Source organism: Ctenopharyngodon idella, chromosome 22 (genome assembly GCF_019924925.1).
Source record: "Ctenopharyngodon idella isolate HZGC_01 chromosome 22, HZGC01, whole genome shotgun sequence".
NCBI lineage: Eukaryota > Metazoa > Chordata > Actinopteri > Cypriniformes > Xenocyprididae > Ctenopharyngodon > Ctenopharyngodon idella.
Genome location: NC_067241.1, coordinates 19743922 through 19770301, shown reverse-complemented (window position 1 = coordinate 19770301; position 26380 = coordinate 19743922). Strand labels below are relative to the sequence as shown.

General features: G+C 34.8%; 2 protein-coding genes and 1 long non-coding RNA gene across 14 annotated transcripts; 1 reads left to right on the top strand and 2 right to left on the bottom strand.

The window, feature by feature from the left end:
- Nucleotides 1–1719: 1719 nt before the first annotated feature.
- Nucleotides 1720–7925, bottom strand: tardbpa (TAR DNA binding protein a). 6 transcript variants are annotated; one of them, XM_051879879.1, is made up of 7 exons: nt 7273–7923; nt 6965–7128; nt 5647–5787; nt 4370–4540; nt 4211–4295; nt 3271–3417; nt 1819–2519 (listed from the first exon to the last, which is right to left on the bottom strand). In XM_051879879.1, exons 1-6 carry the CDS (start codon nt 7511–7513, stop codon nt 3323–3325), a joined length of 897 nt encoding a protein of 298 aa, XP_051735839.1. In that variant the 5' UTR covers nt 7514–7923; the 3' UTR covers nt 1819–2519; nt 3271–3322. The 6 variants fall into 6 exon arrangements, with proteins under 6 accessions (XP_051735836.1, XP_051735839.1, XP_051735837.1 ...); XM_051879877.1 differs by having other exon boundaries at nt 4370–4555; nt 7273–7920; XM_051879875.1 differs by having other exon boundaries at nt 3271–4295; nt 4370–4555.
- On the top strand, nt 7873–17108 carry c22h1orf127 (chromosome 22 C1orf127 homolog). 5 transcript variants are annotated; one of them, XM_051879873.1, is made up of 11 exons: nt 9086–9487; nt 9571–9653; nt 9731–9832; nt 11214–11338; nt 11438–11581; nt 11660–11698; nt 11783–11920; nt 14319–14403; nt 14502–14698; nt 15841–15964; nt 16038–17103. In XM_051879873.1, exons 1-11 carry the CDS (start codon nt 9453–9455, stop codon nt 16271–16273), a joined length of 1308 nt encoding a protein of 435 aa, XP_051735833.1. In that variant the 5' UTR covers nt 9086–9452; the 3' UTR covers nt 16274–17103. The 5 variants fall into 5 exon arrangements, 3 of the variants coding, with proteins under 3 accessions (XP_051735832.1, XP_051735833.1, XP_051735831.1); XR_007927452.1 differs by lacking the exon at nt 9086–9487 and adding an exon at nt 7873–8007 and having other exon boundaries at nt 11660–11920; nt 16038–17106; XM_051879872.1 differs by lacking the exon at nt 9086–9487 and adding an exon at nt 7873–8007 and having other exon boundaries at nt 11214–11581; nt 16038–17106.
- Nucleotides 8949–23978, bottom strand: LOC127504829 (uncharacterized). Of its 3 annotated transcripts, none has more exons than XR_007927458.1 (4): nt 23638–23978; nt 14923–15039; nt 11211–11945; nt 8949–9092 (listed from the first exon to the last, which is right to left on the bottom strand). It is a non-coding gene; the product is annotated as an uncharacterized LOC127504829 (long non-coding RNA). The 3 variants fall into 3 exon arrangements; XR_007927459.1 differs by having other exon boundaries at nt 11211–11281; nt 23638–23977; XR_007927460.1 differs by lacking the exon at nt 23638–23978 and adding an exon at nt 15173–15333.
- Between the last annotated feature and the right edge of the window lie 2402 nt (nt 23979–26380).

Here is a 26380-nt window from a genome sequence, read left to right as displayed (position 1 = left end):
AATTCAGATATTTTTGTTGAAATCTGATGGCTCCGTGAGGCCTGCATAGGGAGCAATGACATTTCCTCTCTCAAGATCCATAAAGGTACTAAAAACATATTTATATCAGTTCATGTGAGTACAGTGGTTCAATATTAATATTATAAAGCGACGAGAATATTTTTGGTGCGCCAAAAAAATAAAAAATAATAACGATTTATATAGTGATGGCCGATTTCAAAACACTGCTTCATGAAGCTTTCGGAGCGTTATGAATCAGCGTATCAAATCAGCGGTTCAGAGCGCCAAAATCACATGATTTCAGCAGTTTGGCGGTTTGACACGAGATCCGAATCATGATTCGACACAAAAGATTCATAACGCTCCGAAGCTTCCTGAAGCAGTGTTTTGAAATTGCCCATCACTAAATAAGTCGTTATTTTGTTTTTTTTTTGGCGCACCAAAAATATTCTCATCGCTTTATAATATTAATATTGAACCACTGTACTCACATGAACTGATTTAAATATGTTTTTAGCACATTAATGGATCTTGAGAGAGGAAATGTCATTGCTCCCTATGTAGGCCTCACGGAGCCATCGGATTTCAACAAAAAAATCTCAATGTGCGTTCCAAAGATTAACGAAGGTCTTAAGGGTGTGGAACGACATGAGGGTGAGTAATCAATGACATTATTTTCATTTTTGGGTGAACTAACCCTTTAAAGGGACAGTTCACCCAAAAATGAAAATTCTGTCATCATTCACTCGCCCTCAAGTTGTTCCAAACCTGTATGAATTTCTTTGTTCTGCTGAACACGAAGGAAGATATTTTGAAGGAAGTTTGTAACCAGGCCGCTTTGGGGCACCATTGACTGCCATAGTAGGAAAAAAAAAAAATACTATGGAAGTCAGTGGTGCCCCAGAATTGTTCAGTTTCCCACATTCTTCAAAATATCTTCCTTTGTGTTCAACAGAACAAAGAAATTAATACAGGTTTGGAACAACCTGAGGGTGAGTAAATGATGACAGAACTTTAATTTTTGGGTGAACTATCCCTTTAACGAACACTGCTGCACGCTATTTTAGTATTGTTTTTCATAATATTTATGTATTTTATAATATTCATTTTTGTGGATATTTCATATCAACATTCAGATTTGCTTCATATTATGGAAGTCAAAAAAATAAATAAAATAAAATATGGAAGTCAATGGTGCCTATCTACTGTTTGGTTGCAGCCATTCTTCAAAATATCTTCTTTTGTGTTCAGCAAAAGAAAGAAATTCATACAGGATTGAAACAACTTGAGAGTGAGTAAATGACAGAATTTTAATTTTGGGGGGAACTATCCCTTTAAATGCACGTCCTTGAAAGGTCGCGGTTAGCTTATTCACTTTAGCTTCTCAGGTAATGTCATTGGTATGAATCAAATTACAACAATCCTGGTTATACAATATAAATATTTTAATTGTTTGATGCAAAATTATTAGGGTAAATTCAATAGTCGCTGAATATTAGTACATGATGTCCCTACTAAATTGTATGCCCTTGCTGGTAACACTCATAGGACTTACCTATAGGCTGTATGACTTTTAATGTTCATCCGCCTAGGACAGTAGTCCCACCAAAAATGGCTCGTCAACCTCATAACTCAAATAATACATGTTTACGAAAGAATGTAAATGATTCGAAAAAAAATAAAATAAAAAAAATAAGGACAATTTCTTTAAATCATCACTTAAAGTTTAGCAAGAAATTTAAAAATTTATTAGGTTAGTAATTATATTCAGCAGTGAAACTACCTGCAGTTTTTAAGGTGATATTTCCACAAACAAGACACAGCAAAACTATTTAATAGTATGTCTGCAATGTACTAAACCAGTAGGTTAAATGAGTTAACACTTAAAAAGACTTACATGAAATGTTTACAATTACACCTTTCAGCTAAAAATAAAAACAGATACAATTCATCTGTGTATGTTTATTATGTATTTTGAAAAAAAATGGAAATTCTGTCAGTGATTCAAATCATTGATAACACAAACCTCATTCACAAAATCCTATCTGTTCACCCACAACAGGACACTGTATGGAAAATAGGCCTTTTCAACTTTAAGTAAACTATATTTACAGTGGGACAGATCATGTGAAAGCAATCAAACAAAAGGACGACTTTAAAAGCAAGATCAATGACTGCATTGACGTCTTGCGTACAACAGAGCTGGATATACACAAGCATGGATGTTAAGTCATTTGTGATGGGACTGATCCATAAACGCATTGGTTTAACTCTGCTTTTAGTTGGCCTTGTACTGTCTTTAGTCATGCACTCCGGCCAATTGGGAATTGTCCATTGAAATTTCAATAAGGATTCCAGGGAAATCTGGTTACAGTGAAGTGACGTAGTCCCTTTTCAGGTTAAAGGCATACAGCAGCAGTCTCCACAGATGGACTGTGTGAACTTCAGTCTTCAGCTCTCCCATTATTGACTTCACTCAGGGTTCTGAGGTAAACCTGGGCCATCCGAGTCCAACGTTCCTATACATGCGAATTAAATAAGTGTTTGCAATTCAATTAATGTCTTGAAACAAATAAGCCACTATCAAAATAACTAGTCAAATTATTATTTTTTTATTCGAGTTCCCTTAGATTCACAAAACATATAAAAAGCATTCAAAACACTTAACAAAAGCAACCTCTTCTTCACTTTCATCATCAATACATCACCCCAGTTAAGCCACTCAGAGCTCACGCTCGCCCTCATTCACCGCCCACTCCCAGAGCCCCGCCCACAGACAGCATCACATCACGTTCACACATATGAGTTCAGTAACAGCGAGATAGAACACACACCATACACAGCATTCACATCAAATTAAGCAAGAACACAAATATTTAGTAGATCACTTAAACATTCCACTACATATATCTTTTTTTTTTTTTTTTTTTTAAATGCAGCTCTTTAAATATGATTGCAATATCAGAAAAGGGAGGAAGGTAGACAGAACAAGAGGGACGGAAGAATGTAAATGAATGTCCTTCTGATGGTCCTACAGAAAAAACACTCGCTGCCTCTGTTCACACTCGCTCACACAGGTTCTTCTCACAGTCATCACGTCGCTTTTCGGCATCGCACACTTGCGTTCAAGTTCTCTCTCTCTCTCAGTGCGTTCGCTCATTCAGTCTCTCACTCGTGGCGCACCAACAATCCATCACCATATCACTCTCAGCTCTCAAAAAAGCGGACAGATTTCATCCATGAAAAGGGGAAAAAAAAGACAACACCCACCGTCTAACACAGTATATGCAGAGTGAAGCTGTGCTCTTTGATGGCAAAGCATTTACACATGGGAAGAAGGGAACTGATACTGAGATCGCTCGAACATTGCGGCCAACGAGGGGCTTCTTCCCGGGAAATTGGAAAAGAGGTGATGAACTGTAGAAGAGATTTATGAAGGCTTGACCATAAAAAACGTTGAGGGAAAAAAAACTGCAGAGAACAACTCAAATTGCTTTCCACATGGAGCATCTTTAAATGTACTGGATGCTCAGATATGTGGGCTTACTGAAATAATGCCTGACACAAAATAAATTTTATCCATAAGGGAAAAAAAAAAAAAAAAAAAAAAATCTTATAGTGTTCATTTCACTCCTAACAATTCCAACCACTAAATGAATCTTAAAGAGCAATCATTATATGTATACGAAGAACATTCAGTTTTACAAAATCAAAGGCAAATATTTAAGGGACATAATATCGGACTAAACTTTCTTCTCTCAAAATACTTACCATATAACCTAGATATTAGGATACTTCATGACCCAGTTCAAATCTCTCTACATTCCCCAGCTGGACTTTGTCTCCATGCTAGACCCAAAGCCAGAATTGAACCCACTGCTCGAGCCTGAATTAGTACCTGCCCCCCACCCGAGACTAGCTGAGCTGCCGGTGTTGTAGTTATTGCTGCTTGGGTTGTAACTCTGGTTCTGATCTCTATTACCACTGTTCTGCCCGCTAGGGGTAGTGCCAGAGGCGGCTGTCTGATTCTGCTGACTGGCCAGCATTCCCATCATGCCCCAGCTACTCTGGAGGGCTGCCTGAGCAGCTGCCATCATGGCTGGATTCAGGCTAAGAGCCCCAAAATTCACATTGCTGTTTGGACTGCGACTACTGCCAAAGCCCTGCCCCCCAAACCCCCCGAATCGCCCACGATCCATCATTTGCCTACTATTATTGTGCTTAGGCTCAGCGTTGGAGATGTGCACGCTGGTTCCTTTGATGATCAGGTCCTCACCACACAGAGACTGGGCAACCTGGAGGGAAAAAAAACATCCGTTAACATAAGCAGAGAATGAAATCACGAGACCAAAACAGATAGGAGACTGACCTGATCATCTGCAAAGGTGACAAAGGCAAAAGCTCGGAAAGGTTTGGGGATGAACACGTCTGTGACTTCGCCGTACTGCATAAAAAACTGTCTAAGCTCATCGGCTGTCATGTCCTCGGTGCAACGGCCCACAAACACTTTCCTGCTTCTCATAGGCTCATCGGGACCAGCCTGTTCCAGGAAATACTAGATCATTTAATAGAAAACAGGGTCTACTCATGCAGTGTTCATAACGACAAGGGCATCACAAAACATTTGAAAGATGAAATGTGTATATGTTCAAATTTAAATCTGAAAGAGCTTAATACTTCTAAACGAAAATAACTTATATGGGTCAATGACGTGGCCTTAATAATAATAATAATAAAAAACAAAGATATGACATCCAAAGTATGTAAGGTAGTACAACTAGATCTCTTTTATTGAATCCAAAAGGTTTAAATTATATTTTGCAACATATAAAGGTATTTTAAAGATTTTGAAGTGTCAAAAGGTCATTCGGTTTAACCGTCCAAAGGCCAATACAGCCATTTCATTTGTGATTAAAATATCTTAAAATGTAATAAATGTATATATTTTTCATTCTGGCATGATTTTATAACCTCATATATCAACATAGTGCAAAATGGTATTAAAATTATGTGTAGAAGTTGTTTCTTTGTTATGAGAAAGAATGTCCGGAAAAATTTATTTAATTGATGTCATTCGGAGTAACCAATATAAAGGGATCATTTTGGATCAAGTCATGCGGTCAATATCATGTGACAGGATGTGACATCATTCAGACACCTGTAAAGGACCACATGGTCATGAAGCAAAGTAACTAACCTCTTTTAACTATTTGAAAAATTTGTTTTCATTTGCTCATACGCATGTCCCGAAACATCAGGTCATTCAGTACAACCGCTATAAAACATGGAAAACTTTGTAATATTTAAAAAACTTGTACTAAATATTAAATGTTTGATTGTCCTTTTGCTAGCTAGCTAGATATCAGCCTGTTAGCATTTTTTGAAAAAAACCCAAAAATGTCATTTGGTAAAACCGAAATTTTGGTTAAACTGAATGACTTTTTTGGTGACAAATTTTGTTCATCTTGTAAAAAAAAAAAATGACAAAATCAGTGTTAATTGATTATAAAAACCACAATTTCATTGTTAACACTTAATTATATCTCCATTATGTTTTTTTACACTTTTAAAAACCGTATTCGTCAATGACCCATATACCAAAATGTGAACTATGTGTGATATTATGTGACAGTGTTGTAGACATACCTTTGAGTTGGGGAGTTTACAGTCACACCATCTTCCATCGATCATATGCCGTTGGGACATGACTTTTATTTGTGTTTCATAGTCTGTAAATCTTACAAAGCCAAATCCTTTGGAATTTCCAGTTTTTGCATCTCTCTTCACCTGAGGGAACAGGTAATACTCAGTGTCACACTGCATGATACATGACTACATTTGAGTAAGAGTGAACCCAATTCTGTCATTATTTACTCACTCTCATGTCTTTTAAAAACCTATACGACTCTCTTTCATTCATGGAACTCCAAGGAGCTATTTATAGCCAAATTCTGAGCGGCTTTTTCCATACAAATGAAAAGTGAATGGTAACTCTTAACCCTCTTGTATTCCTCACTTGTGATCCTCAGCAGTCGAAATTGACCGAAGACAATAGTTTTTTTTTTTGTTTTTTTTTAGTGAAACAAAGGTACTATATAATATTTATTCTTTAATACTTTGTATTTTGAGAGGATTTCATAGTACTAAACAATATCCACCTCTAAATTATGCACTATTTGTGACCCTGGACCACAAAACCAGTCATAGGTCGGACGGGTATATTTGTAGCAATAGCCAACAATACAGTGTATGGGTCAAAATTATCGATTTTTCTTTTATGGCAAAAATCATTAAGATATTAAGTAAAGATCATGTTCCATTAAGATATTTTGTAAATTTCCTACTGTAAAATACAGTAGTCAACATTTGAAGCGGATCAAAAAAGTTCAAAGTTATCCTAAGAAGAAGGTTTTTGGACAACTTTGATGAAAGGTTTTGATCCACTTCAAATGTTGACTACTATATATCAAATGGTGAGTGGATATATAATCAAGTGAGTGGATATATATTGCCAAGGACTTAATTTGGACAACTTTAAAGGCAATTTTCTCAATATTTGGATTTTTTTTCCACCCTCAGATTCCAGATTTTCAAATAGTTAAAATATCTCAGGCAAATATTGTCCTATTCTAAGAAACCATACATCAATGGAAAGCTTATTTGTTCAGCTTTCAGATGATGTATAAATCTCAATTTACAAAAACTGACTGTTTTTGTGGTCCAGGGTCATATTTAATTCTACATAAAAATAATACAACTCTTTGGTCTGCATCACGGGCTCCATCTCTCTCTCTCTAGAACTCAACAGCCTTAAAATGTCCTCGGCAGTGACCGTCCTCCAACTTCTCCTTTCTGCTCCACAGATGAAACCCATCATATAGGTTTATAATGACATGACGGTGAGTAAATTTTAGTTTTTGTTTGTTTGGGGTGGACCATCCCCTTTAGGTTTGTTCATACTAACCTGCACCATGATCACCTCTCCAAAAGTGCTGAAGTAATCTTTAAGGTCTTGCTCTGTTGTTTTCCATGGCAACCCAAGCACAATCAAATCTGATGTCTTCTGCACACCTCTCTTGATCTTCACAGCCGATGCAGCATCCATTTCATCCATCTTCCTCTTGTTATCTGAAAAGAGCATTCAATTAGTGAAAAATCAAATAGATTGAATTAACATGCACATCAATATGCAATTGATGACATGTGCATCAACAATTCCCAAATTATGTCCTTGCAATCAGATAAACATAGTATTACCAGATCTGATCATACCTTTTGGATAATTAACCACGTACACCAGATTGCCCCAGTCTGATTCAGGTGCATGAAGAACCCCTTCCACTAGTCGGACCCCTCTCATGCACTGAGACACGGGGCTACGGTATCTAAGGCCGCAAGCACCGGGAAACTGCGCGGCGACGGTGGACAGCAGCACGGTGCCGTCCTCTTCGGACGGGATCTCCATCGGCTCCTCGTTCTCATCCTCCGCTACGCGAATATAACACTCCGTCATGATAACACCGAGAACTGTGCTAACAGCTTCCGAGCAGATAAACAATTCAGTTACAAGACAACCAACCGAGCTGAAACTGAAAGTAGTAAACCGGAAAGACTTCAAAAGTAAACACAACCACAAATTTGATGGCAACAAGTGTTTTATCTATTGTTTGCGTGCGACTGTTGTCAATGAATGCGGGGTGCCATTAGCTAAGCTAAGCTATTTGCTAACCGCGCGCACGATAGAAATAAATGGCGCGCCGCACCCTGTTCCCGCCAACTGCCACGCTTTGCAAATACCTACTCATCGACTGTACACAATTATCTACCGCTTGTGATTAAAACAAGCGATTTAAATTAATAAAAAATAAAGAAAACGAGTGGACCAATGCATCCAGTTTCTGTTTCCGACCCCCTAAACTGATAAAATGGCCACCCAGACGCGTCACTGAAGGAATGACATCATAAGTTTGGAGCGTCTCATCGCAGCACATGGAGGGGTTTGCAAATGTAATATGTTAACTTTTTTAACGCATAACATAATTTGTGGTATACTGTATCAGATGGTGTGATTCTGTCTTGTCTGTTCATGATTATGAAGGGCCGGTGGGGTTGTAATTTCCATTTAAAGAGACTGAAATAATGTCAAATATGCGAGAATCCACTGTAATATTGAAAGCTTCTCCTCTTATCTTACAGGTTTGTTACATCAGACCTAGAACAGACAAAAGCACTGTGAAACAATAGATTTAAAGACAAATATTAGCAGTGCAGTGTGCAACTGAGGCGCTGAAAGGCTTCATCACACAATATTTCACTTTGGGGATCTGTGATGGTTTGGTCAGCCTTCTTATGGGTGTCCCAATTGTTTCTTTATAGTTCTGCAATTGCTAAGAATGACAGGACCAGATATATGATATGCTGCCCACAATGATACTGACAAATATGCAATTTTATAGCAAAAATGGTTTACTGTGCCACAGTCTTGCAAAGTCACCTTTATCTTTATTTATATAGCGCTTTTTACAATGTAGATTGTGTCAAAGCAGCTTTACATTGATAACTGGTACATTGTTTGGCTGCACAGCAGCTCTTAAAGAATAGTGTCAATGCAGGGCAGATCAAAGCACTGTTGAAATCAAATGTCAAGTCAAGTGTCCCCAACTAAGCAAGCCAGAGGCGACAGCGGCAAGGAACCCAAACTCCATCAGGTGACATTAGGTGGCAGACAAGTGGCAAATTGGTGTTAAAATGGAGAAAAAAACCTTGGGAGAAACCAGGCTTAGTCGGGGTGCCAGTTCTCCTCTGGCCAACAGTGCTTTGTTACAATTCAGGTTGCTATCATAAGTCCAATAGGATCGCAACATTAAAAGTATTTATTTCAGTTCCATCCAATTGAGGATCGTATTCATCACGCCGGTATGGACGGTTGTTGAGGAACTGTGTCGTGGCTGTCGTGTCGATGAGGCCCTCACAGTGGATGATCTAGTTGACTCAATCTCTGCTGATCCGTCAGGGCTGCGTTGTGGTCGTGTCAAGGTGCAGGTCCTTGGTCTCACCTGGATACGGCCCGGATCCGGTTGACTACGGTGAACCTCGGGATAAACAGAAAGACTAATATTAGCGTAAAAGCACTGTAGCAAAGCTTTTGATAACAACTAATTCATGAAGACATTTTTATTTGGAAAAGATAAAGCCTCATGTAAGGCATAATAAGTGAATGAAGAAAGAAAGGAAGAGAGATTTTTATTGCCATGCAGGTGCAGGTTTCCCTCCTTCCATTGCTGTTTTCACACTTGTGCATGTTGTATAGCCTAATTTTATGATGAGGTGTGTCAGCTTTTCTTGCTCTCACACTCACATGCAACCTAAAAAGCCAAACACAGCTGACTTTTTAGCAGTATAAAAGCACTTGTATCAGCCCTCTGTCCTCATGAACCAACGTGCAACGAGCCATGCTGATGCTCACGAGAGTTTTACTTATTACAGTGTAAGTAACTGTATGCTTATGCTTGAAGTATTTTCTCTTGTGATATTACTGAAATTATTATTGTTGTGTTTTTCTTCATATAGACACTTCGTTTTGCCCATATGGGGAAATGTTTTGCGACTTCAGAAGAGAGATTGGATGGGCAGTCCATCTGCAAGCATGACAGGTAATTATTTATAGTATGTTGCTCTTTGCACTGTAGTAAAAGAATTAAGGAGAAATGACTGATTTTCATTTTCCTAGAGGGAGATGTGGAATGTTTCTCTGAGTACATGGAACTTTGGATCCATAGAATGAGAATTGAGGGATTGAGGCTTTGGCTTTCTGGAATATTAAGGATTCAAGGTGAGATATATGGGGTTTGAAATACTGAACTTAACATAAGAGAAGAAAACAAAAGGATCTGTGATTTAAGGATCAAATTTTCATCAGTAAAATAAAGGTTTTCTGAAAAAAAAATCATTATGGTATCCACATATTTTACACTTTGATATAAGAGTCAATGACGTGATGCTGTTTTTTGTGTCCGTATGGTTTAGTTAAATTTAAAAAGGTTAAAATTTCAAAATAAAATTGCAAATTACTTTTTTTTTTTTTTTTAGGGGCCAAGTCTAAAATTTCTGTTTTTAATTCATTTTGAAGAATATTTGGAGGATGATTGCAAAAATGTCAATGTGGTGTAACCGTAAAAACTTTGTACCAAATAATTGATCTTGTTTAAAAAAAGGTGAAATTCTTAATAAATAAACTCTCAATAATAATTCTCAGTAAATAAATGTAAATGGAACACCATTGTTCTGAATATTATAATTAATTTGGGGAATCATGTGAAATTCCTGGAGTGTCAATGTGGTGTAACCACCATTTAAGGAGACATTTTGTTAAAATTGAGCAAGAAGACCATGTGACATGAGTATTAACTTTTAGAAATATTCCCATCAAGGCCATGTGCTTACATAGGTGTCCATGATAATGCCTGTCAAATTTGATTTTAAATTGAAATGTCAAATGGTGTAACCGGTTACACCATTTGACTCCTATTACAAGCCAAGACCAATTTAGTCAAATATCCCAAGTTTATGATGCTGATTAAAGATGTAATATAAACTAACCTACTATTTGGAACTATTTTCAAGTGTTTTTTTAATTGAGATTTTCACCTTTTTTTTTTTAAACAGGATAAATTATTTGGTATGAAGTTTTCACGGTTACACCACATTTTTGCAATCATCCTCCAAATATTCTCTCAAAATGAATTAAAATCAGAAATTTTAGACTTGGTCCTCAAAAAAGAGGATGAATGCAAGCAATTTGTTAATTTATTTTAAAATTTTAACTCCATATGGACACAAAACATTAGCGTCACGTCACTGACCCATAATTATTTTGTCATTTATATGTGATATAGGACAGGACACTCAAATATATAATGAAAAAAATATAGATATATAATGAAACGTGAATTTCCCCCTTGGGGGATAAATTAAGTTTATCTAATCTAATAGTATATAAAATATTTTATATATAACTTATATGTTAACTAAAACGTTATGAATATAGACTTTTTTTATAAATAATATATGTTAAGTTACTTTAAGAGTTCCTTATGTCACACAGTAACGCAGACAGTGTGTAACCATTTTAAACACTAATAAAAACAGTTTCTGTACATGTATTTTAAAATATGTTCTGTGCAATAGTTTTATACATCTCTTGCTCTTACCAGTGGGTCTGGTGTCCATGGAGAATCTAAACCATCAGCTGTCTTCATGTGGCTTTGCCCTGCACAGAGATCTAGACAAGAACTACATCTTCAGAGTCATGTACAGTGGATGTTTTGTACAGTTAGAGGTCAGAAAATATCCCTGTTTGTCACTAAAACATATTGTGTTACAGGTAAAAATCTGTCCCTTTTTTATCACTGCATCACAGAATAACATGATTTTTCAGCATGGCAGTTATGTGATTGTGCTGAACCTGCTGAAGAGAGTAAGTCGTTTTGGAGGCAGGACTCAAAAGTTTATGATGAAGTGTCCAGCGGTGTTAGCGCCTCCTAACAGAGAGTACATCCAGTGTGATTCAGACTTCATTCAGGTAAGAATTAGGTTGATGTGATAATTCCTCTCTTGCTCTCTCTCTTTTCATTTTTTCAAAGCTCTTTTTGTGTTCAAGGTTACCAGAGAGATCCCTGTGGATAACTGGAATAATGAGGTAATTTCTAATAAATGTTGTATTTGATGTCAAGAGATAAATGGATCTAATTTGAAATATTTCTGATGTGATTTTTCCACTCAGCTCGACTGGTCTCTGGCCTTGAGAGGGAGTCTGGTGGTGGCTTTGGAGGATTCCAGTCTTATTCAAGTAAATGTTGAAATGCACAAACCAAACATAACAGTTCAAGGGAGGAGGGACACCGTCTTAAGTCCTGTGCAGGTAAGACTGTGCTGTCAGATTGTGGCTGTGAGAATTTGTAATAGAGCAGAAAATAAAAATACAATTTATTTGAATTTTTTTATATGTTTTAATATGAGTGGCAATATTCGCAAACCCCTCACCCACCCAAAGTTTTTAAAAAATCTTGCTTATTCTAATGACATAAATTGGCACTGTGTCTATGTATCTGTTTTTGACAAATAGTAAATTTTAATCAATTTATTAAAATCAAATTTGAATAATTAGTCTGTTACCTGTAAATTTAAATAAATTCTCTATTCTCAATTTTATGTCATCATGTATAACTACAGTAGGCCTACAATAAAATATTAGGAAATATATATACACTACCATGCAAAAGGGTTTTTGTTTTTGAAAGAAATCTCGGTAGCACTTTCTATGAAGACCATGGTTATAATGATTTATAGCCCCATTTATACTTACTTACAAGTGAGTATTACTATTCTATAAATATATTTATAAAGCCTCATTAAGATCTATACTGCATTATAAGAACAGTTATAGATACATTTACATTATTTTTATAATTACTTATAAGCCATGCATTTGCTTTTTCAATGTGCATGTTCACAATCCATTTACCATCTGATTTATAAATGATCAAATATAAAATAGTTCCAGAGATATTTGTGTGCTGTACCAATTAGTTATTAATTGTGTCTTTAATGGCTAATGTTTACATTAGAGGTCATGAATGGTAATTTTGATTTGTTAAAATCTGTATCTCCTCAGCCATTTGCATGATATTACTTATAGCAGTTTCGAATTATACTTTAAAAATATTGTTGCAGTGTTCTGCAAGTATGTAATATTAAAAAAGATAAATTTTTTTCCAACTGTTTGTATTAATGATTTCTGTTTTTTTTTTTATTATTATTATTATTATTACTACAGGAATTATTGTTCATTAGTTACATTTACAAGTAAGCAACTTAAAATGTATAATGAACACATCTTCATGATTTCTTAACGTTTGATTTAGGAAAAATGCATCCTGTGTTTTCACTTTACTTAAAGCCATCAATGATGCATTTCTAGAGATTAGTAACTGTATTATTACTCACAATAAGTATTTATAAGAACACAACATGGTTATTAACAATATATTCACTAATTTGACAGAAATAAATCTGAATAAAAAGTCATTGTAACTATAATATAATAACATTATAGCAATGCAGGTTGCATCTTTATAAATACATTCATGGAACCATACAACGGACTAATTAATACTTATAAATCAGTGTATAATGGATTATGAACATAAGCATTGAAAAAGCAAATGCATTACTTACAATTAATTATATAAATAATATAAATATAACTATAACTCTTCTTATAATGCGGTATAGGTCTTAATAAGTCTTTATAAATATGTTTATAAAATAGTAATACTTGCTTATAAATAAGTATAAATGGAGCTATAATTCATTATAAGCATGGTCTTCATAGAAAGTGTTAATGAAATCTCTCATGCTCACCATGAATGCATTTATTTGACCAAAATACAGTAAAAACGGTAGTATTGTGAAATGTTATTAAAATTTAAAAGACCTGTTTCTATTTTATTATATTTTAAAATGTAGTTTATTCCTGTGATGACAAAGCTGAATTTTCAGCATCATTACTCCAGTATGTCACATGATCCTTCAGAAATCATTTCTGCTCAAGAATCAGTGTTGATAACAGTTGTGCTACTTAATATATTCTATTTTCTATATTTGAAATATATATATTTTTAATGTAAAAGTCTTTACTTTTGATCAATGTAATGCATCCTTACTGAATAAAAAAAATACTGACCATAAAGATTTGAACATTTGTGTATATATATCAGACACTTCAAAAGGGGAAAAATGGGAATTTTTCATCATTTTCAATTTAAGGAGTATTTTTGTCACTTTCGTTTGCTTTTTTGTTGTTGTTGTTGTTGTTGTTGTTGTTGTTTTGCCCCCAGCCCTTGTACATTTATTACCCTGCTTGAACTAGAATTATTTACTAAAGTTTGCCACCTAGTGGTTTGTAAATGAATGGCATATTTTTGGTCCTTGAATGTGGATTTTGATCCTTTAGTTGGGTTAAAAGCCAGGCTGGAAATGGATGGGGATTTAGGAGTGAATTTCAAGGGGACTAAGTTCCACTTCAAAATGTCTTTTATCCACATAATAGCCCCCAAATGCTTTGCAAATTTCATACATAAATATAGTGGGATTTTCTGCATCTATGGTTTAAAAATATAAACAACACAAAAGGGTCCCCCAGTGAATCTCGGCCATTTCCACCACTAGTTAAAGGTAGCCAAACTGGCTAAAGATTTGCCTATAAACTTCTTATTTAATCGAGGTTTATTTGCATTAAAAGTATTCTAATCTTTTAGGTTTTCAAATCTGAAGGACATTTCTTACCTCTCAAACTGGTCAGTGGCCATTATGCCTACAGCATGGAGGCGACCTGCCCAAATGGTTTGTTACTATGGTCATATCATAGCATTTATCTTCTTTATTTTGCAATTTTTCTGTCACTTACATGTTTGAACAGCCATTCTGCATGTTTCTTTCAGTGAACCAGTTGCCATCTAAAGACACGGTGCTACATATCTATAAACGGCGCATGGGCTTGACCAAGAGAGGTGGATATCAAAATGAGACGCTGTCAGTTAGCAGTGTGATTGTGGAACAGACTGACACATTCACCTGGTCAGAGACGAGCGACTTTGTGCAGCTTATCATTCCCACGTCCCACATTCAACAGAAAAAGGTTAGTAGTGTATAAATTTATACATATACACTACCATTAAAGATTTTTTTGAAAGAAATTAATACCTGTATTCAGCAATTTTACATTAAATTGATCAAAAATGACCATATATATTAAGATATTTTAAATATCACAAACATTTTCTATTTCAAATAAATACTGTTCTTTTAAACTTTAAAGGGATAGTTCACCCAAAAATGAAAATTTGATGTTTATCTGCTTACCCCCAGGGCATCCAAGATGTAGGTGACTTTGTTTCTTCAGTAGAACACAAATGATGATTTTTAACTCCAACCGTTGCAGTCTGTCAGTCGTATAATGCATGTCAATGGGAACAAAATCTATGAGTAAAAAAAAAACATGCACAGACAAATCCAAATTAAACCCTGCGGCTCGTGACGACACATTGATGTCCTAAGACACGAAACGATCGGTTTGTGTGAGAAACCGAACAGTATTTATATCATTTTTTACCTCTAATACACCACTATGTCCAACTGCCTTGAGCATCCGGAGTGTGAGGTGCTCTGGCGTAGTTTAAACATGGTGCCTGCAGTACAACAGTTGTTATACAAATGGAAGTAAACCACTAAAAAACATGGTTTTATTACATCAAAACTCAGTTCACATGCCTCAGTTGGATGTGGAAAAACCATAGGCACAGCTGATGGTTTGAGTCGTACGTGACCCTCTCCTGGGTATGTAAAATCATCAGGGGAAAAATGATCGCTGCAGACCCTCAACAACTTTAGTACGTTAATGGGTGTGTTGATATCCAGCCGAAGAGCAATCAACCATAACTTCAGGCGAGCAGGCTCAGAAGTTTGGAATGGTGGAAAGTCACCACTCCCGAATGAGTTTGAGCGAGAGAATGTAATCTTTTAGTTTTAAGTCGGTTTGAACAATCCGGATAAGCGCAAGTTGATTAGCCGTCGTACCTACAATGTTTGTGCACTGTGTAAACAATGAGTGACGTATACGCGTGAGAGATCACTTCCTTAAATACATTACATTTTTAAGAGTTTTAAAGCTTTTAAATAAAGATCTCTACATTTTTATTTCATTTATTTTAAAATTATTGTTTTATTAATTTATCATTTACAATTGGTTAAAACTATAAATGTTTTTAAATGTATTTTTAGGAGTGCATTGGTCAAGAAGGTGAGAAACTTCAGCAAAATTTCTACAAGATAGACGCTGTTCTCACCTTTAAAGAGACAAATCACAAAATGCTCTGGACCATGGAAAACACCTCACCATGTTCAGGTTAGTGTCTCTTCGATTGTTTGAATCCTCAATCAGGTATTCAAAACTAAAAACTGATACAATTGTTTTTCAGAGATGTTAAAGTCACATTTGATGCACGATGACCCAAAAGAAGCTAATTTCACAACACATTCTGCTGAGGGGATTACAGATGAGCCAGCTGATTTCAACAAAGAGTTTACTCCTTTCGTGCCACTAAAGACTATATCTACAGTATCACAGACAGCAGATGAAGAAACCAGCATAATACCAACCCAACAAATCCAAACAACTGAGGCTCTTAGTACATCATCTCGTCTTTCACCATAAATGGAGATGGTGGAAAAAAGTGACTGCAGTTATACTTTACAGCCTAAAACAGGACAGAGACTTCTCCAGTGTCAACTGTGAGGGGCCATAATGCACAACGGATGGAAATGCAGGTACCAACTCCACATATGTCAGTGATTTTCCATACAACATGATTACAATTGGTAGTCCATTAATCACTGCAGATGTAATCACAATTTGAAATACAGCTACACATTTAAGCACCATTTTCACTCAGACTGGGATTTACAACACAACAGTCAAGTGGACCCATGCATCTTTTCCATTGACAAGCAAAGTGCCATTGGAATCACATGTGGGGAATGATTACATCTAAGACTGTGTTGGTCATGCCAGTTAAAAACAAGCTACTGTCTCAGAACTCTCTCAGCTGTGTGTGTTTCCTCTCAGAAGTAAACGTGGAACAGTAATACATTTTGTATCTAGCATAAAACATTTGTTTTAATTCTCAAGTTGTTCACCAACTATCCCTGTCGCTAATCGAAAAGACAGAAAGTGTCTTACAGTTTAGCAATTTCTGTTTAACAATTGCCATAATGTAATATTATAGTATCTTTTAGAACAGCCTCTGTAATCTTTTTGTACTGTATGATTATTTAGGTGTATTTAGAGCTATAAAGATTGTTTATTTATTATGTGGTTCACTAATTGGTCAGTCGTGGCATTCAGTAGTCTGAAATTTTCTAATACTCACGGTCAGCCATATATTGCTGCATATCATTCTGATTATCTGTGAAACTGAAACCGGTGTCGTGAGAACTCCGGTCTTCTCTTGAAATCTGGTTTCAATCAACTATTAGTTAATAGATATGCTAAGTAAACAAAAGTGACATTAAAGGGTTAGTTCACCCAAAAATGAAAATAATGTCATTAGTTACTCACCCTCATGTCGTTCCACACCCGTAAGACCTTCGTTCATCTTCAGAACGCAAATTAAGATATTTTGATGAAATCTGATGGTTCAGTGAGGCCTGCATAGCCAGCAATGGCATTTCCTCTCTCAAGATCCATTAATGTACTAAAAACATATTTAAATCAGTTCATGTGAGTACAGTGGTTCAATATTAATATTATAAAGCCATGAGAATATTTTTGGTGCGCCAAAAAAACAAAATAACGATTTATATAGTGATGGCCGATTTCAAAACACTGCTTCATGAAGCTTCGGAGCGTTATGAATCAGCGTATCGAATCATGATTCGGATCGCGTGTCAAACTGCTGAAATCACGTGACTTTGGCGTTCCGAACCGCTGATTCGACACACTGATTCATAACGCTCCGAAGCTTCATGAAGCAGTGTTTTGAAATCGGCCATCACTATATAAGTCGTTATTTTGTTTTTTTGGCGCACCAAAAATATTCTCGTGGCTTTATAATATTAATATTGAACCACTGTACTCACATGAACTGATTTAAATATGTTTTTAGTACATTAATGGATCTTGAGAGAGGAAATGTCATTGCTCCCTATGCAGGCCTCACGGAGCCATCGGATTTCAACAAAAATATCTTAATTTGTGTTCTGAAGATGAACGAAGGTCTTACGGGTGTGGAACGACACGAGGGTGAGTAATAAATGACAGAATTTTTATTTTTGGGTGAACTAACCCTTTAAATTAAAATATGTGTTACACTTTATTTTAAGGTGACGTAGTTACATTGTACTGAGTAACATTATTAATTAACTACATTTGCTTACTATAGAGTTTGGTTTAGGGTTAGTTTCTTGAAATTATGCATAATTTATGTATTATTATAGCAAGCGAGTTACATAATCAGATTACTTTTTTCAGGTAACTAGTAAAGTAATGCATTACTTTTAAATTTACAACAAAATATCTGAGTTACTTTTTCAAATAAGTAACAAAAGTTACTTTGTTTTCCCATTTATTGACTGACAGCTCTCCTGTCCTCATGTTGAGAGAAAACATAAGTACAGAGGTGTTGTGTGTGAACATGATAGGTATTGTAGTTCTAGACTAAATGAGAGCATTTACTCATCTCACTTACACAAAAACAGATTCAGCAAAATTAATAAAAGCAGTGAAATGCAAACTCAGAATATTACGCAAACGTGCAATAATAAATTAAAATGTTAAATTACAGAAATATATTTAATCTCACATTATTAACCAATGTCTTTGCTGCTGACCTTCGATGATCCAATTCAACCATACCAATAAGCAAAAATGACTTTAGTTAAACATCACATTTGTTTCATGTTTGTTTTTATTGCTGCGCCCTCTACTGTACAGGCGTGAATTTGCATTTTCTTCAGCCTGAGGCTTATTTATGTCACTTTTGCTGTAAAAGGCCCTTTAGTTTTACCAAAAATAGAACTTTTATTTTTAATTTTTAATCAAAAAAACATGCTCAGGTGACAAAAAGTAACGCAAAAGTAATGTGACGCATTGCTTCACATAAAAAGTAACTAAGTAATCTAATTAGTTACTTTTTTTGGGAGTAACACAATATTGTAAGGCATTACTCTTAAAAGTAACTTTCCCCATCACTGATAGTAAATACATGTAGTAACGTGTAACTGCTGTACGTCATCTTAAAATAAAGTGTTACCACAATATGTACAGTCTGTCGATATTAAATATGGTGTATAATAAAAGAAACTGGATATAATGTCATTTCTTTCACTTGATAAACTTAATAAATAACAATAATAAAACTTTTATAATAATTCAACTTAATTACTTAGTTCTTTCAATAAGTGAAATATTTGGACATTTATCACACCGCAGACTCGCTCTCCCTTGTTTCTTACAAACGCAACTGGTGTCATCTTGCGTCTCAGTTATTGATTCTAGTAAAAATGACCTCAGATTACTTCTCTATTAATATTACTGTAATAGTTGTTGCTAGGCCTATGTTTTATGCATTGTTATGGACTATGTTATCCCTTACATAGCGTATATACAGTATATATGTGGGTAGGTACAGTAGTCAACATTTGAAGTGGATCAAAAAAGTTAATCAAAGTTGTCCTAAGAACTAAGCTGTCCTAAGAAGAAGGTTTAAGGACAACTTTGATGAAAGGTTTTGATCCACTTCAAATGTTGACTACTGCTGGAAAATAAAAACAAATGACAGATAATCTTATGACCGGCACGTGATCTGGGTTAATGCACTGTGTTTAACTAAAACCGGTGGGGTGTTTGTGGTCTGGATGATCATAATGTGGACAACCACCAGAGATGTTTTCTTGATGAAGCCTGGTGTCTGGCGTCAACATAAGAGTGTTTTTCCTTCAAGGTTGTGATCTCTGTTGTAAAACTGTAATTTTATTGTACTTATTTTGTCTCTTTAGTTATACTTTGATGCTTGGCTAGCAAGCTCTCAGTGGCAGTGTGATGAACAGCCAGAAGAGGTCAGTGTTGTTCAGTGTTTGGCTTTCGCAAAACATTCCAGCTCACTTCAAGGCAGTGATCACTGTGTAAAACTTTGCAAAATTTTGAGGTCAGTGTCAGTTGCTCTAAAGTACGCATATATATATTTTTCATATGCATGACTGATGCTTTATGGCCGTAATTTATTTTATTCATAAGACATTGATGTACATACTCACTCAGATTCAGTGGAAAAACAACCTCAAATGTGAGGTTAGTTAATTTGCCTTTACTACGCAATTTCCCACGCTTGAATGAATTCAATTAGACTTTTGAAAGGGCAGGCCATTTTAATGTAACCCAGGCAAGATATTCTTCTAAATTCTGAGCATCTGGAAAAAAAGACCACTGACGCTTGTAAAATTTATTGTGATTACAGTCTCGATATTTGAGCAAACCAAAGAACACCCTTTCTCATCCTAATTGTGTTTGTGTCTGAAAGTATGCGTTCTATATTAAATGACAAAACAAGAGCGCATTTGTATGCGTTGGATAAAGTGTCCTCTAGAGCTTTGCACTACAGCACAGTGTAATTCTCACCCAGGGGGTCAGAGGGGGGCCACGCCGCCAGGGTTTTCTTTGGCATCTGTTGCATGAACTTGTGAACAGGAAACACAATAACAGCACAAAGTACACCAACATCTCAAGCCTTTCATGTGGCTGTTTTGAGCCATTATGTTATTAGTGTAGGCTTAAAAATTCCTTTCATGTCCCCCTCCTTTACTTTTTCATACGAGTTGCACATCTGTGAGATGTTTGAAACCACACACTGGTTAAATTCTGCATTGCTTTCAGAGATGTTTTTAATTGTCATAATAGATAACGATATGAGTTAAACATTCACACATTACCAAAACTTTGTTCTCATATTTTTTTTATAAAGATTTATAACAGCCCTTCTTTGTTTGAAGCATCACAATTTGTTTATTTAAAAAAAAATTAAAAAATTTAAAATCTACACAAAACGAAAGATTAGTAAAAGTGTTAACTTGTATACAAAAGTGTCAGACTACTAATTAAAATGTTTTACTTTATTCTTAAAATATAATAATATAAATATAATAAAGATATTTATAGTATTACTAAATAGTAACAGACATTTATGTTCCCTTTGACTGACATTAAAGCAAAATAGACTTTTGAACCCCGCTTACATATATATATATATATTTATAATATTAGGGCTGTCAAACGATTAATCACGATTAATCGCATCCAAAATATTTTAAATAAAGTTTGTGTTTACATAATATATATGTACATGTAAATATGTCTTAAATAAATACATGTATGTGTGTGTATTTATATATACATAATAAATATACACAGTACACACATATGTATAATGTAAACAAACTTTTATTTTGGATGTGATTAATTGCGATTAATTGTTTGACAGCACTAATATATATGTGTGTATATATATATATAATGTGTGTGTGTGTGTGTGTGTATTTAGTGCTGTCAAACAATTAATTGCGATTAATCGCATCTAAAATAAAAGTTTGTTTACATCATACATGTGTGTATTTATATATACATACATACATATATACAAATAATCGCAATTGTTTGACAGCACTTATATATATATATATATATATATATTAGTGCTGTCAAACAATTAATTGCGATTATTTGTATATATGTATTAAGTATATATAAATACACATAATAAATATACACATTACACACATGTATGATGTAAACAAACTTTTATTTTGGATGCGATTAATCACAATTAATTGTTTGACAGCACTAAATACACACACACACACACACACAAATATATATATATATATATATATATATATATATATATATATATATATAAACCCTTTTAAATTGGGTTTAAATGACTTGGAACCTGCAATATATAATTCGTTAGTGTTAGTATTTCTTGCTCAGGTTTGTAAAAGCAGGCTTACAATTGCGGCTCAATTTGTTGAACAGATTCAGCAACGAGCTTTCCACAACAGGACAAGAGCTGGCAGAGGAAAGAGGCTCTTGGAAGGGAAGGGAAGGCTTTGGTGGTTACGCTCTGACTCTTTATCTTACTTGCTGGGCAATTACAGAATCATGGGTCAACCATGCATGTAACCACAGCTTCGTTGCACAGTAGCAGATGTACTCATGGCATTAGCTGGTAGGAGCGTGAAGGTAAACATAAACAGATGCAGCTGGTTGCTAGGGACACTCGCCAACTTTTGTGCCCTAATGATTCCCATGTGTGCGGGTGCATATCTGCAGCAGTGGGCAGAATGCAGGCATACGCTGTGTTTCAGCTGTGCCAGAGTTTTTCAATGGGATATTTGTGAATGAGTTTAGCAGCAGTGGTTTTTGGGAGGGTGTTTCCCATTGGCATCGTTCCCCTCCTAGTAAGTTAAAGCTGATGAAGCAGTTTTCTTCATGTCTTCAGTTTACCATTGATTATAATGTTTTCAAATTAATAGAAAAGCCTTTTTTATTAGTGTGCCTCATGAGTGGTATATTTGCTTTCCCAAATTTTCCTTTTATTGCATACATCATTGTATAATGAAGATTAATGTAATAACTATTTGGAGTTGTGCATTAGGCCTAATCTAAACATCTCATTTGTGAATCAAAGCAATTCCAAAAATAGTCCTATAGACATATAATGGGCACTTCATGACATGTTATTTAAATACATAATTGTGGTGTCCTAAAGTCTGAGACCACATTGAAAATTTGACAAATTAGATTTTACAAATCTAATTTAAACCCAGAAAAAGTATATATATTTTAGGGTTTTGAACATTTGATTTAAAACAAAGAATTAATAGCAATTAAAAACTGATTTGATTAAAAGCAAAGAAAATTTATGATATCAAATAAATTAAAAATATTTAAGAATTGAATTCAAATTGTTGTTAATAATGTAATTATAATAAATAATAATAAAAAAAAATGCTCAGTACAAGCGTTTTCACTAGTGGTCTTAGACTTTTGAAAGTTTTTACAACATTTTTGTAATGTTTTTGACAGAAGATCTTCCAAGGCTGCATTTATTTCAACAAAAATACAGTATAAATTGTAATATTGTGAAAAATTATTATGTAATTTATTCCTGTGATGCAAAGCTGAAGTTTCAGCATCATTACTCCATTCTTCTTCAGTGTCACATGATCCTTCAGAAATCATTGTAATGTGCTGATTTGCTGCTAACGAAACATTTCAATGTTGAAAACAGTTGTGCTGCTTAATATACTTTTATATACTAAAAATACTTTTTTCAGGATTCTTTGAAGAATAGAAAGTTCAAAACAGCAGCATTTATTTGAAATAGAATCTTTTGTAACATTATAAATATCTTTACTGTCACTTTTGATCAGTTTAATGCTTCCTTGCTGAATGAAAGTTGAAATTGTGAAGTTTAGAAAAGAAAAACGGACCCCAAATTTTTGAGTAGTAATGTAATTTATAATAAGTATTTGTCTTAGTGCATGGTCTCTGACTTAGGAACTCCACTAATATCAGATAAAACAAACTAAAAAATGACTTGCAATTATTACAAATTTTAATTTTTTTAATGTATCTATCCATAAGCTGATTTTCTCAGTATAGACACCTGCAAAAGAAAATGTTTTTCAAAGGCAGCTATGTTGATTTATCAAAGGTTATATTCCTGCAATACAGTCTTCGGTGTAATTCAGTGACGATAAATGCTCAGTTCTCAATATCCTGTGCTACCTATTGTTCATCTATTCACAATTTTTCGTCATCTTTTTCGGCTAACTATGACAGCTATGCAGCAGTGATCAGGACAGACAGACTCACCCACCTGACAGGTTTAGTTTGGAGATTTAGATTTAGTTGTTATATGCATATTGCTCTGTAACATATTAAACTGTCTTGTCCTGATCTTGCAAGCTAAAGTCCATTAAGCAGTTGATGTTTGCATTATGTGAAGCATTATATCTCACCGAGGCCTCGTTCTGGCGACTGTCAGTTTGAACCGGTTTCGTACGTGCCTGATGTTGCAGTGTGTGGGAGGTCCCCTTTTGAACCGTGTCCAGGCCTGTAGCCCAGATGAGATCTTTAGGAAGGGGTTGAGTTTTTGTGACATCCTGTGTGTGTTCACCATCTGATTACACACGGGGCCTAATTCCTCTTTGTGAGTGTGCGCTAATGACTCCCAGGTTTAATAGACTTGCAAAGAGCTCAGCGGAAATAAAGCGAAAGCTTTTTCTGACTGATATTTTGATTAGAAAATGATTTCGCTTGCATCCACTGCTTCTGTTCGACTGGAATGAGTTGCTCCAGATCTCGGTGTCAAACTCCCCCACTCTCCCTCCCCTTTTCCCAGCATCCTCTTTGCTGTGAAGCCCTCTGCCAACAGCCCGCACCTCTCCTCTCTCTCTCATTAACCACAACTGTCAGATCCTCCAGATGATGAGCAATTAAACCAGATAATAAACGCTTGCCATCAATTCCTGTTTGTTTGTTGTTGTTGTTGTCGTTGGCGGCAGGGGCTCCTCTCATGCCACCTTAGCGCTAACTAGTACTTCTGTAATGCACCACCAGTAGCAGAATCGCTCTCTCAGAGCCTTCTGCCAACACTAACAAAGCTCTAACTGCTCATTGTAAGGCACCAGATTGATAATAAGGCACACTGAATGTTAACAATTAGATCATAATCAGAGCCAGAACGCCAAGGCTGCTCTTTTATCCCCTGCTTGAAAGAACGGCAAACAAAGCTCTGCAAACTGCTAAGATAAAATATTACCTCTGAATAATCATGTCTCTCAGCTACCAAAAGCCACGTAAGCTGTACAGCGCCGCGAATACGACACGCGGTAAAGACTCCTCTGTTTGCTCTTGTATTAGAGCGATAAGACAGTCTTGCTGCGTTTTACTAGCCATCTCTTCCTGGAAAAGAGGTTAAAGGTGGACTGGGTGATTTCTGAGCCATTAGCATCACCAAACTCAATTATATATATATATACACTACCGATTAAATGTTGTGGGTCAGTAAGATTTTGTTTTAAAGGAAATTAATACTTTTATTCAGCAAGGATGTATTAAATAATCAAAACTGATAGTAAAGACATTTTATTATTTTACAAAATATGTAAAAAGTTTCAAATAAGTGCTGTTATTTTTCTATATTTCTATTCATGAAAGATTCCTGAAAAAAATATTATACTGTTTCCACGAAAATATTAATCAGCTGATCATAAGGAATGTTTCTTGTGCAGCAAATCAGCCTATTAGAATGATTTCTGAAGGATCATGTGACACTGAAAATTCAGCTTTTCCATCACTGGAATAAATTTAATTTTAAAATATAGTAGTCAACATTTGAAGTAGATCAAAAAAGTTAATCAAAGTTGTCTTAAGAAGAAGGTTTTAGGACAACTTTGATGAAAGGTTTTGATCCATTTCAAATGTTGACTACTGTATATAAATACATTCAAATAGAAAACATTGTAATGAAAAAACAAAAACTTAAGTTCAGTTAAATTTTTAAGTACAATCAACTTGGCTGTATAAGTAATTCCAACTTAAATTATAATAAACTGAAAAAAATGAGTTGAATCTTGTATAACTTAAAAAGAACTTATTTTTATGAGTTCAAGTGATGTAAAAACATGTGTTGTCATGACTTATAGATCAAATTATTTTTATAGGTTTTTTAAATTGTAATAATATTTCACAATATTACTGTTTTTACTGTATTTTTGATTAAATAAATGCAGCCTAGCCTTAAATTGCTGACTTTTGAAAACATTATAAAATTGTACCAACCCCAAAATTTTGAATGATAGGTATAGTTTTATATATTTATTAAATGTATTTATTCATTTATGTATTATTATTATTATTTTCTGATTAGATTTTTAGCTTTAGTTTTTTTTAGTGTGATTTGTTTATTTTAAGTAGATTTTTTTAAAACAAAACTTGATTAGTTTACAAACCTTTAATGCATTACCTGAAATTATATTTTGACAAGTAATATTAAGCTTTTAATTTAAATATGTACAAATATATAATATAATATAAATAAGCTTTTGAATTAATATAAAATAAGTTTTTTTCATCACATTTTCACTCTGACAAGTATTGTGTGATCGCCAAACCAGATCAAAACAAGGTTGGATTTGTTTGGTTTTTTTGTCAAAACAAATTTGATTTTGTTTGACTTGCTTCACGTGTCAGGCTCAAACAAATACAGCAATGTTTTAATGTAAAGTCAACCCTCAAATGGCTTTCATTTATTTATTACACTTTTGTGGGCCATCAGATCTAGGATGAGTTACCATTTATCTGTGTTACTGTTTAAATGTAGTGCGTCTGAAGTTCAACATGGTGCTTCAACCCTTGTCCTATAGATCACAAATGAAATAGCTCTGAAATTTTGAGCATGGGCCAAACATCTTGAACTTTGAAACTTCCTTGCTACAGAGCCCTAAAACAGATTTTGTTATACTGGAAGTTTCTCGACAGAATAACAAAACAGTGTCCATATATATCTGTCACAACACAGCGCAAGTCTGCCAGGAAAAATATACTGACTATTCACTTCAAGAAATAAGAAGCACAAAATCTCTGAAACATCTGATTTCCCCTTCTCCTTGGAAAAATGAAGTTGCCTCTTTGTTTTGAAAAAGAATTTCCCTCGAAAACACTTTGGAAACTAAACAAAATTGACCATCATTAGATTAA